Source organism: Mustela nivalis (assembly GCF_964662115.1).
Source record: "Mustela nivalis genome assembly, chromosome: 7".
Taxonomy (NCBI): domain Eukaryota; kingdom Metazoa; phylum Chordata; class Mammalia; order Carnivora; family Mustelidae; genus Mustela; species Mustela nivalis.
In genome coordinates, this window is record NC_139026.1 from 93,329,587 (window position 1) to 93,342,721 (window position 13,135).

At 35.3% G+C, this 13,135-nt stretch overlaps 1 protein-coding gene across 1 annotated transcript; it reads left to right on the top strand.

The window, feature by feature from the left end:
- Positions 1-11,957: 11,957 nt before the first annotated feature.
- LOC309869880 (olfactory receptor 6C6-like) lies at positions 11,958-12,896 on the top strand (the record flags this gene model as incomplete). Its single annotated transcript, XM_082741655.1, has 1 exon — positions 11,958-12,896. The coding sequence occupies one exon, from the start codon at positions 11,958-11,960 to the stop codon at positions 12,894-12,896; it is 939 nt and encodes a 312-aa protein (XP_082597781.1).
- Between the last annotated feature and the right edge of the window lie 239 nt (positions 12,897-13,135).

Below are 13,135 nucleotides of genomic sequence, written 5' to 3' on the forward strand. Positions count from 1 at the left end.
TGGAGCACTGGGTGTGGTGCAAAAACAATGAACAATCTTATGCTGAAAAGAATTAAAAATATTTTCTTTTGTTTGTTTGCTCATTCATTTATTTTTCTTCATTTCCTTTTCTTTCTTTAATATTTTTTATCTTTTTAAAGTCCAACTTTTTTTCTTTTTCTTTCTTTCTTCCTTTTTCCCCCCATTTTCTCTGGAATCAAACTGTATGGTTCTTTTTCTTTTAATTGTCTTTTTTATATTTTTGTTCCCTTTCCTTCTATTATTGGAGCAGGCTTTTGTTCTCAGACAACCCCCCCTTCCTTCTCTTTCTTTCTTTTTTTTTTTTTTTCCGTTTTCTTCTAGACTTTGTTCAATGAACAAATCGAAGTTTGTCTAGATAAATTTCCAAGAAATCCCCACTGCCAGCATGGAGGAACTCTGCAGAGGAGTGAGCTTGGGAGGGAACAGCCAAAATTCAACAGCTGAGTACACAGCATACACCAGAAACACTTCCTGAAGTATCAGGCCCTGAACACTCTATGACCTCTTCTTAATTTAGCATTATCCTGAGGTATAGGAAATATAACAACCTTTCATAATATGCAAAAGATAGAATCTTGACCAAGATGACAAGATGGAGGAATTCTCCCTAAAAGAAAGATCAGGAAGATATCACAGCCAGGGACTTGCTCAAAGCAGATATAAACAATATATCTGAACAAGAATTTAGATCAACAGTTCTAAGACTACTAGCTGGACTTAAAAACAAAACAAAACAAAACAAAACAGAAGACATCAGAGAAACCCTTGATGCAGGGTAAAAGACCTAAAAACAAGTAAGGCTGAAAAAAAAAAAAGCTAAAGCAGAGATTCAAACAGACTGAATATAATCACTACAAAAACTGAAGAAGCAGAGGAAAGCCTAGGTGATGTAGAAGATAAAAGTATGGAAAATAATAAAACTGAAAAGAAGGGGAAAGAATGCTATTAGACCACAACAGTAGACTTAGGAAGCTCAGTAATTCCATGAAACAAAATAATATATCCATAGCATTGGAGTACCAGAGGAAGTATAGTGGGAAAATGGGGCAGAAAGTTTATTTGAACAAATTATACCTGAGGGCTTCCATAATATGGAAAAGGAAACAGGCATTCAAGTCCAGGCACCGAGAACTCCCCTCAAAATAAACAAGAACAGATCAAGACAATGACATAGCAGAGTGAAACATGCAAAATACAAAGATAAACAGAGAATTCTGAAATCAGTGTGGGAGGTGGCAGCAGACCTGTCCATAGAAACCTGGAAGACCATAAAGGAAAGGCATGATATATTCCACATGCTCAATTTAAAACCAAACAAACAAACAAACCAACAAACAAAAGCTGCCAAGAGTACTTTATCCAGCAAGACTGTCCTTCAGAATAGGATAAATAAAGAGTTTCCAAGAAAAACAAAAAATTAAGGAGATCGTGACCACTAAACCTGCCTTTCAAGAAACATTAAAAGGGAATGTTTGTGCAGAAAGAGAGACCAAAAATTACAAAGCCTAGAAAGGAACAAAGACAATCTAAGAAAGAGCAACTTTATAGGTCACACAATGGCATTCGCTCATATCTTTCAGTACTTACCAATTGAAAATGGATTAATGCTCCAACAAAAAGACATAGGGTATCAGAAGGGATAAACAAACAAACAAACAAACAAACATTGTTATGTTGCTTACAAGAAAAGTACCTAGGGCATATGTGAAGTGCTATTTACTAATCTGGGAGCATAGTCTGGAGGGATATAGATCCCTGGGAGACTCTCCAGGAGCAAAGGAGTTGACAGGCACCGTTTCTCTCCCCTACCCTGCAGCAGAAACACATACTACCTGTGGGAACCAGTGCAGTGTCAATGTTCACTATGTAACGTGCTTACACAGTGCCCATATTGACCATCCTTCCATCTTCAGTAGATCTGCTCTTTTCAATCACAGTTGCCTCAGTCCCGGTGCTGCAAGTGCCCTTCCCCAGAGTACCACTACAATAGATCTTTGCACTTTACAGGGCAGTCCTACTGGTGCTGGTGGGCCCAGTCCCATGGAAGCCTTGCACAGACCTTGCCAAAACCTTCCCTCACCAACCCGGCCCCAGTGATGGCAACATGTCTCCTCTCACTAGCATGCAAACTTTCCAGGCATTCTGTGCCCTCTTCTTCCAATATGTTCTTAGCCAGAGCCCATTCACTTCAGGCACAAGCCTGGCAGGGTGCAAGCAGCCCTGACAGGAGCCAGCACCACTCCAAAGTGCCCCTGGGATGAGGGGAAGATAACTACACACAAGTCAGACTGCAGCCCTAGCAGTGGGTTGGAGGAAGAAGTTGGACTGATTGCACCTCCCACCTACCAATGAAAGCTTCTCAAAGGACAACATGGGAAAAGCACCATGCAGTCTGGTGCTACTGCATCTCTGGAAAACACCCAGTCTGACTAAACTCAGCCCAAGGCAGCCCCCAACTGATCCACTAATACCACAGGGACCCAACACTACCCACAAGAGGCAAAGAAAGCCACTAAGATGATCAAAATGACGGGAAAAGTGGCCAATATACAATAGCAAGACACACAGAGCACACATAAGACTCACTCTTAAGTTCCAGGTTCTGGTGAATAAGGGACACTCCCCCACAGGGTATACAGGATCTCTTCTTCATGAAGCTATTACTTAAAAAAGCAGGAGACATAGGTGATTTCCCTAACACACACACACACACACACACAGAGTTAGAAAAAAATGGTAAGTCAGAAGAATATATCCCAGAGGAATACCAGGACAAAACTGCAGCAAGACACCTCAGTGAAATGGAGATAAGTAATATACCTGATATAGAATTTCAATTTATGATCATAAATATTCTCACTGGACCTGAGAAAAGAATGGAGAACCGCAGTGAGACCCTTAACAAAAAGCTTAAAAAAAAACAATTGGAGATGAAGAGCACAATAAGTGAAGTTAAACACATGAGATGGAATAAATAGACAAGATGAAGTGCAACAACAAACTGGCAACCTGAAGGACAGAGTACAGAAAGTAATCAATCTGAACAGATGAGAGAAAAAAATGTGCAAAATGACAACAGACTTAGGGAACTCAGTCACTTCATCAATTGTAGTCCCACTTGTAGTATAGGAAACTCAGAAGGAGAAGAGAGAAAGGGGGACAGAAAATTTATTTGATGAAATAATAGCTGAAATCCTGAAATTCCTGAATCCGGGGAAAGAAACAGAAATCCATACTCAGGTGGCACAGAGATGCCCCAACAAAATCAACCTAAGGAGGTCTATAAAGGCACATACTAAATAAAATTTCAAAGAGTAGTGATAAAGGAAGAATGTTAAAAGCAACAAAAGAAGGCCATTACATACAAAAGGACTCTTAAAAGTTTATCAGGTGATCTTTCAGCAGAAATTTTGCAGGCCAGAAATGGCATGATATATTCAAAGTGCTAAGAGAAAGCCTGCAGCCAACAATATTCTCTCCATCAAGGCTAAAATTCAGAACAAAGAAAGAGATAAACAGTTTGCCAGGTTAAAAAAAAAAAAAAAAAGTTAAAGGAGTTCATGACAACTAAATCAGCCCTACAAGAAATGTTGAAGGGGACTCTTTGAGTGAGAAGGAAAAGTCGGTAAGTAAGAGGAAAATGGTAGAAAGTACAAAAGCAATAAAAAATAAGTGTATCTGTAAACTTCAGTCAAGGGACTCACAAATGAAAATTATGGTTTGATACCCTACACTTAAAACATGGGAGAGAGAGGAGTCAAAAATAAGTTCAAACTTAAGCAACCATCAGCTTAATATAGAGAGCTATATGCAGAAGATGTTATATGCAGATCTAATGGTAACCACCAATCAAAGGCCAGCAAAAAACAAAGAGGAAGGAATCCAAGTATATCACTAAAGAAATCAAGCAGACCATGAGAAAAGAGAATAAGAGAAGAATGGAACAGAGAAGAACTACAAATATAACCATCAGCAAGTAACAAAATGACAATAAGTGCATACCTATCAATAATTACTTTAAGTATAAATGGACTAAACTCTCAAATCAAAAACATAGAGTAATGGAATGGATAAAAAAGCAAGTTCCTTCTATATGCTGTCCTTAGGAGAAGATTCTTTTCAGACCTAAAGAAACATACAGATTGAAAGTGAGGGGATGGGGAAATATTATGCAAATGGATGTGAAAAGAAATCTGGGGTAGCAATATTTATATCAGACAAAATAGACTTTTATTTTATTTATTTTTTAAAAAAACCTTTATTTATTTGACAAAGAAAGATCACAAGTAGGCAGAGAGGCAGGCAGAGAGAGAGAGAGAGGAGGAAGCAGGCTCTCTGCCGAGCAGAGACCCCGATGTGGGACTCGATCCCAGGACCCTGAGATCATGACCTGAGCCGAAGGCAGTGGCTTATCCCACTGAGCCACCCAGGCGCCCCAAAATAGACTTTTAAAAAAGACTGGAACAGGAGACAAAGGACACTATGTAATTCTAAAGGTAACAATCCCACAAGAAACAATAACAATGGCAAATATTATGCACTCAATATGGGAGCATCTAAAACATAAAGCAGTTAGTAAGAAATATAAACAAATTAATTAGTAGTAAGACAATAACAGTTGGAGACTTTCACAACCCATTTACATCAACAGATAGATCAGTGACAGAAAATCTACAAAGAAACACTAGCTTTAATGATAATTTTTACCAGGTACTATGCAAATCACCAGGTGATTTTTAATAGGTGTATTCAGAATATTCCAACACAAAATACACATTGTCTTCAAGAGCACATTGAATATTCTCCAGAATAGATCACATGTTAGGCAAGAAAACAGATATTAATATATTTAGAAAGATTGAAGTTATATCATGCATCATTTCCAATCACAATGTTATGAAACTAGAAATCAAACACAAGAAAAAACCTGGAAAGAACCTAAATGCATGGAGGTTAAATAACATGTTATTAAACAATAGATAGTACAATCAAGATATAAAACAAGAAATCAAAAAATAAAAGAAAGCAAATGAAAATGAAAACACTGTTTCAAATTTTGAGATGCAGCAAAAGTAGTTCTAAGAGGGAAGTTAGATCAATACAGGCCTACCTCAGAAGTGAGAACAATCTCAAACAACCTAACATTCCATGTAAGGAAACCAGAAAAGGAAGAACAAGTAAAACTCAAACTCTGTGGAAGGAAATAATAAAGATTAGAGCAAACATAAAACAGAAATAAATAAATTATGAAGAAAGGAAAGAAGAGAGGGAGGGAGGGAAAGGAAGGGAAGGGAAGGGAAGAGAAGAGAAGGAAAGGAGGGAGGGAAGGAGGGAAGGAGAGGGAGGGAGAGGGAGGGAGAGGGAGGGAGAGGGAGGAAGAGGGAAGGAGAGGGAGGGAAGGAGCAAAGGAAGGAAGTTAAGGAAGGAAAGCTAGGAGCTGGGGTTTTAAAAATCAATAAAGTTTAAAAAAAATAAAACCTTTAGCCAGACTAATCATAAAAAAGAAGACTCAAAATCACAAATAAAAGAGGATAAATTTCAACGGACACCACAGAAATACAAAGAAATACAAGGGAATATTATGAAAAATTATATGCCCCCAAATTGGGAAACCTAAAAGAAATGCATAAATTCCTAGAAACATATAAACTACAAAAACTGAAACAGGAGGAATTAGAAAATTTGAACAGACAAATTAGAAGTAACAAAACTGAATCCATAAATAAATCCCTACAAATGAAAAGTCCAGGACCAGATGGCTTCACAGGTGAATCCAGAAAATATGTAAAAAAGAATTAGGGCCTATTCTTCTCAAACTTTTTGAAGAAACAGAAGAAGAAGGAAAGCTTCCACCTTCAGTCTATGAGGCCAGCATTAGGCTGATAACCATGCCAGATAAAGACACTACAGAAAAGAAAACTACAGGCCAATATCTCTGATGAACATAGATGCAAATATCCTCAGCACAATATTAGCATATCAAATCCATAAATATATTTTTAAAATTATTTAACATGATCAAGTGAGATTTATACCTGAGATGCAAGGATGATTCAATATTTGCAAGTCAATCAAGCATCGTACATCACATCAACAAGGGAAAGAATAAAAATAAAAGATCATTTCAATAGATGCAAAGAGAGCATTTGACAAAGTATAATATCCATTCATGATAAAACTCTCAACAAAATAGATGTAGAAGGAACATACCTCAACAAAACATACACCATATTCAAAAACCCACAGCTAACATCATACTCAATGGGGAAAAACTGAGACCTTTTCCCCTAAGGTCAGGATGATGTCAAGAATATCCAGTGTCACAATTTATTCTATATAGTACTAGATGTCTTAGCTATAGCAATCAGACAAGAAAAGGGAATAAAATTCATGTAATTTGGTAAAGAAGAAGTGAAACTCACTCCTTGGAGATGACATGATACTACACAGAGAAAACCCTTAGAACTCCACCAAAACATGACTAGAACCAATAAATGAATTCACTAAGATCACAGGATACAATTTCAATGTACAGAAGTATGTTGTGTTTCTATATACCAATAATGAGACAACAGAAGTAGAAACTAAGAAAAAAATCCCATTTACAACTACACTGAAAATAATAAAATACCTAGGAAGAAACTCAACCAAGAAGAAATACTCTGTGAGAGTGAAAGACCTACTCTGAAAACTGTAAAACACTGATGACAGTAATTAAAAATGACACAATCAATGGAAAGATAGTCCATACTCATGGGTTGGAAGAAGAAATAATATTAAAATGTCTTATGCTATGCAAAGAAATCTAAGGATTTTATGCAGTCACTATGAAAATAGTAACAGCATTTTCACAAACCAAAAAAAAAAAAAAAAAAAAAACCAACCACAAAACCTCCCAAAAAACAAGAGCCCAGGACCTGATGGATTCCGTGGGGAATTCTACCAAACTTTTAAAGAAGAAGTAACACCTATTCTCCTGAAGCTGTTTCAAGAATTGAAGCAGAAGGAAAACTTCCTAACTCTATGAAGCCAACATTACCCTGATGCCCAAACCAGGCAAAGACCCTACCAGAGAGAATTTCAGACCAATATCACTGATGAATATGGAAACTAAGATTCTCAACAAGATCCTAGCAAACAGGATCCAACCGCACACTAAAAAGATTATCCACCATGACCAGGTGGGATTCATCCCTGGGCTACAATGATGGTTCAACATCACAAATCAATCAATGTGATAGAACAAATTAATATGAGAAGAGGAAAGAACCACATGGTCCTCTCAATGGATGCAGAAAAAGCATTTGACAAAATCCAGCATCAGTTCCTGATTAAAACACTTCAAAGTATAGGGATAGAGGGAACATTCCTGAACTTCATCAAACTTATCTATGAAAGACCCACAGCAGATATCATCCTAAATGGGAAAAAGCTTGCATCCTTCCTGTTGAGATCAGGAACACAACAAGGATGCCCACTCTCACCACTCTTGTTCAACATAGTATTAGAAGTCCTAGCAACAGCAATCAGAGAACAAAGAAAATAAAAGGTATCCAAATTGGTAATGAAGAAGTCAAACTCTCTTTCTTTGCAGATGACATGATTCTTTATATGGAAAACCCAAAAGACTCCACCCCCAAACTACTAGAACTCATACAATTCAGCAACGTGGCAGGATACAAAGTCAATATACAGAAATCAGTGGCTTTCTTATACACTAATAATGAAAATACTGAAAGGGAAATTAGAGAATCGATTCCATTTACTATAGCACCAAAAACCATAAGATACCTGGGAATAAACCTAACCAAAAAAGTAAAGGATCTGTATTCGAGGAACTACAGAACACTCATGAAGGAAATTGAAGAAGACACAAAAAGATGGAAGACCATTCCATGCTCTTGGATCAGAAGAATAAACATTGTTAAAATGTCTATACTGCCTAGATCAATTGATATTTTTAATGCTCTTCCAATCAAAATTCCACCGGTATTCTTCAAAGAGCTGGAGCAAATAATCCTAAAATTTGTATGGAATCAGAAAAAACACAAAATAAAACAAAACTTAAAATTTGTATGGAACACCACACACACACACACACACACACACACACACACACACACACACAAACCTAATAGCCAAAGCAAACTTTAAATAGAACAAAACCGGAGTTATCACAATTCCAGACTTCAAGTTATATTACCAAGCTGTGATAATCAAAACAGTATTGTACTGGCAGTAAGTAGACATATGGATCAATGGAACAGAATAAAAAAACCCAGAATAAACCCATGATTCAATTATTCTTTCACAAACACATAACAGGAAAAGTCTTTTCAGGTTGGGAAAACTGGAAAGCCATATGCAAAAAAAAAGGATTTTCTTTCACCAAACAAAAAAATGAATTTGAGCCCTAAATGTGACCCTGAAACTATAAAAATCCTAGAAGAGAGCACAGGCAGTAATTTTCTGACAGTGGATATCACAATATTTTTCCTGATGTGTTTCCTGAGGCACAGAAGCAAAAGCAAAAATAAACTATTGAGACTTCACCAAAATTAGAAGCTTCTGTCCAGTGAAGGAAATAATCAATAAAACTAAAAGACAATCTACCAAAGGAGATAAAATATTTTCAAATGGCATATTAATAAAGGGTTAGTATCTAAAGTATACACAGAATTTACACAACTCAACACAGAAAAACAAGCAATTCGATTAAATAATTGGCAAAAGACATTTCTCCAAATACATCCAGATGGTCATCATACACATGAAAGGTGTTCAACATCACTCATAATTAAGGAAATGTAAATCAAACTAAAATGATATATGATCTCACACCTGTCAGAATGTCTAAAATCAAAAACTAAAGAAACAATGTGTTTGTGAGGACGTGGTGAAAAAGGAAACTTACTCATGCCTTGTTCGTTGAAATGCAAACTGGGGGAGCCACTGATGAAGACTGAAGGGAGGTTTATTAAGAACTTAAAAGTAGAGCTACTATATGATCCATTAATTCCACTACTGGGCATTTACCCAAAGAATATGAAAACAGTAATTTAAAAGGATATGTGCACCTCTATGCTTTTGCAGCATTATTTATAATGGCCAAAATATAGAAGCAGCTCAAGTGTGCATGGAGAGGCGAATGGATAAAGAAGGTGTGCTGAAGAAGATTTGAATGGATAAAGAAGATTCAGAAGATGAATGGATTAGAAAAATACAATAGAAGATATAATGTGTGTGTGTGTGTGTGTGTGTGATTTAGCTATAAAAAAGAATGAAATCTAGCCATTTGAATCAACATCGATGGATATAGAGTACACTATGCTAAGCAAAATAAGTCAGAGAAGGACAAATTCCATTTGACTTCATTCACATGTGGAATTTAAGGAACAAAACCAGTGAACAAAGGAAAAAAAAGAGAGAGGGATACCAAAAATCTGATCTTAACTTACAAGAACCAAGTAATTCATGGGTATCAGAGGAGATATGGGTGAGGGGATGGCTGAAATAGGTGAAGGGAATAAAGACCACGCTTACCTTGAAGCGCACTGAGTAATGTATAGAATTGATATATCACTGTATTGTACACCTATAACCGATATAACAGTATATATATACTACACTGGATTTTAAATTTTTAAAAAACGTACTTAGAGTCAATTTAAAGAAGAAAACATAGAAAAAGGAAAAAAGAGGGACGCCTGGGTGGCTCAGTTGGTTAAGCAGCTGCATTCGGCTCAGGTCATGATCCCAGGGTTCTGGGATCGAGTACCACATCAGGCTCCTTGCTTGGCAGGGAGCCTGCTTCTCCCTCTGCCTCTGCCTGCCTCTCTGCCTGTGCTCACTCGCTCTCTCTCCCTCTGTCTCTGACAAATAAATAAATAAAATCTTAAACGAAAAAGAAAAAGGAAAAAAGAAAAAAGTAATTATTAACCAACGTTCTTGAAAATTAAGGAAAGACTAGGGAGCTTTCCAAATTAAAGGAGACTAAAATATTATGGTAATTAAATAAACATGTACTTTTAAAATTTTTTTCTATAAGGAAAATTTTTAGTCACGGGTGAAACATAAATAGGATTGGAGAACTTCATGTTGATAACGTATCATTGTTAATGTCCTGACACTAATGGTTATAGCATGTTTTTCTAGTAGAATATACTTTTTTGATATAAACACATACTACTATGCTGACGGAGCATCAAATGGTGCAGGAATTAAAGATGTTCATTGTCTATTTGTTGTTTTTTTTTATTATATTTTATATTGTTTCAAAATTTTAAAAATAGCAAAACATTTAAGTATTGTTATCGACCTCCAATTTGGGGCATAAGTCACAAGTTAGTGAAATCCTAAAATTGACTAAGAATGCAAGAGAGAGTTTCCTTTTGGGGTAAACCACCTTAATATGTAGAAATGATCATACTGTCCCAGGGAACTGGAACATCTGAAATTCTTTTGGCATTAAGTATAGAGTTTAAAATATTTCTAGTTCTCTTTTGGGAGCATATTTGTTTTGTTTTATAGTTTAAGAAATTCAGTTCTGTGCTTAAAGCAATTCAGTTTTTCTTTCTTTCCTTTTTTGATTGTTGTTTTGGTGGTTGTTTTATTTCTTACATAACTGATATTCCTGACATGAGTCTCCAGAGGTCATTTATTTTTCTTTTCTTCTTCTTCTTCTTTTTTTTAAATTAATCCCTTGTGTGTCTTTTGAGAAAAGTGATAAAACTGTGCCTTTTGTTAGTGCACAATATGAAGCAAGAATTCTTTGTTTCAAAATTTGGGTTCCTTTCATATGAGGGATTTTCCAAAATTCTTTTCATTTACAGCATTACATTTCCATTTAGAATTTTTATGGAAACATTCAGCTTCATTTCAATATATAAGAAAAGAAGACAGAAAATGAATCTTACCTAGCCTGAAAGAGGATTCTAATTATATGTAATATCTAGATTCTGTCATTTTAATGAGTAGCAGTGGAGGTGAAAGTAATTAACAGATGCATATAATTTTGAGAATGCATATGTTTTTAGAATCCTTCTTGAGAGAGAATAGTCATCATTTATTTTTGTCCACTGTTTCTACCATTTTACTATAAGGGAAAAAATTATATGAATGTATTTGAGATATGGTAAGTCACTTAAAATTTGCAATAAATATCTAGATCATAAATGAAAGCATTCTCACAAGTAAAAGTCAGGTAATCCAGGTAACTTTTGAACTGTCATTTACTTTTCTGTTTTTATGTAGATGCAATAGTCAAAGCTTCATGATTAAATGCAACTGATATGAGAAGACTGATGCATTTGAAACCAAAGAAAAGAATAATTAAGTGAAATGAGATAAAGAAACAATGCAGAAGTACTGCATCAGAACAAAATAATAATATATATCAGAAGATTTCGATCATAGAGAAAATATGTAACTGTGATTATTTCTATATATTACAAATTATTAAGTGTTTTAATGAGCTAAGAAGTTTTGAAGAATATTACATATAAACATTGGTATTAATTTTCTAAATGTTACAAGAATTTTTTCAATAATTTTAAAGATATACATATAAAATACATTTAAAGTCAAGCTTAATTCTATGTAGAACACTGAAACGAAATTCAGCTCATTTGGAAATGATCAGCTAAAATTTAAGTTATCTTTTAAGTTCCAATAGTAAAAAGAAAAAATTAAGTAGTTTTGTTACCATAACTATGGTTTAAATGGAATAATCTGTTAGAGGTTCCTAGGTTGATCAATGCTCTAGTTTTAAGTATCAACTCTCTTATGATATCAGATCATTTTTTTAAACTTATTTACATTTCTGACTATGTGTTTTTGGTTTTGTTTGTTTGTTTCTGTCTGTACCTTTTTAAAAACTTTTATTTCCACTTCTGGAGTTGTTTTCCTATATCTATTTCATAATATTGAAATCAGAAATGAGGAATCAGTCAAGAGAGATCAAGTTCATTCTCCTAGGATTGACTGATGACCCACAATTGCAAATTGTGATTTTTATATTTTTCTTCCTAAACTATGTGTTGAGCGTGATTGGGAACTTATCCATCATCCTTCTTACCTTGCTAGATCCCCGCCTCAAGACTCCCATGTATTTTTTCCTCCGAAATTTCTCCTTCTTGGAAGCTTCATTGACAACAGTCTGTATTCCCAGATACCTGATAAGCATCATGACTAAAAACAAAATAATTTCTTACAATAGTTGTGCATCTCAGTTATTCTTTTTCCTCTTATTAGAAATTACAGAATTTTACCTACTGGCTGCCATGTGTTTTGACCGGTATGTAGCCATCTGCAAACCCCTCCATTACCCCATCATTATGAACAACAAAGTGTGTTACCAACTACTATTCAGTTCATGGACAATTGGCTTTCTGGTTACATTTCCACCAGTGGCCTTGGGACTCACACTGGATTTCTGTGCTTCCAAAGTAATTGATCATTTCATGTGTGACACTTCCCCCGTGCTGCAGCTTTCCTGCACTGACACTCATTTACTGGAATTGCTTTCATTTGCCTTAGCTATTGGAATACTCCTGATCACATTGCCTTTAGTAATTCTTTCCTATACATACATTATCAAGACCATTCTAAAACTCCCCTCTGCTCAGAAAAGAACAAAGGCTTTTTCTACTTGTTCTTCTCATATGATTGTAGTCTCCCTTACTTATGGTAGCTGTATCTTTAATTACATAAAACCAACAGCGAAGGAAAGGGTGACTTTATCTAAAGGTGTAACTGTTATTTACACCTCAGTTGCCCCTTTATTAAACCCTTTCATTTACACTCTCAGAAACCAGCAAGTGAAAGAAGTCATCAAGGATATACTCCAAAAGATTTTCTCTTTTTTCAAAAAATGAAGAGGAAATTTAATTTTAAAATCTTAGCTAAAAAGTAAATAAAAATTTTGACTCATTTTATAAGCTTACGTAATCTATTCTTCAAATAGTCCATCTAATATTTATACCTCATAATATTTAACCACACCTGTCACCACAATTCAACTTTTTCCTCCAACTCTATGATTAACAGTCCTGCGCTAAAGTATGTGTATTCACTTGAGTTATCAACACAAAGGTGAAATTTCTTTTACTCTACA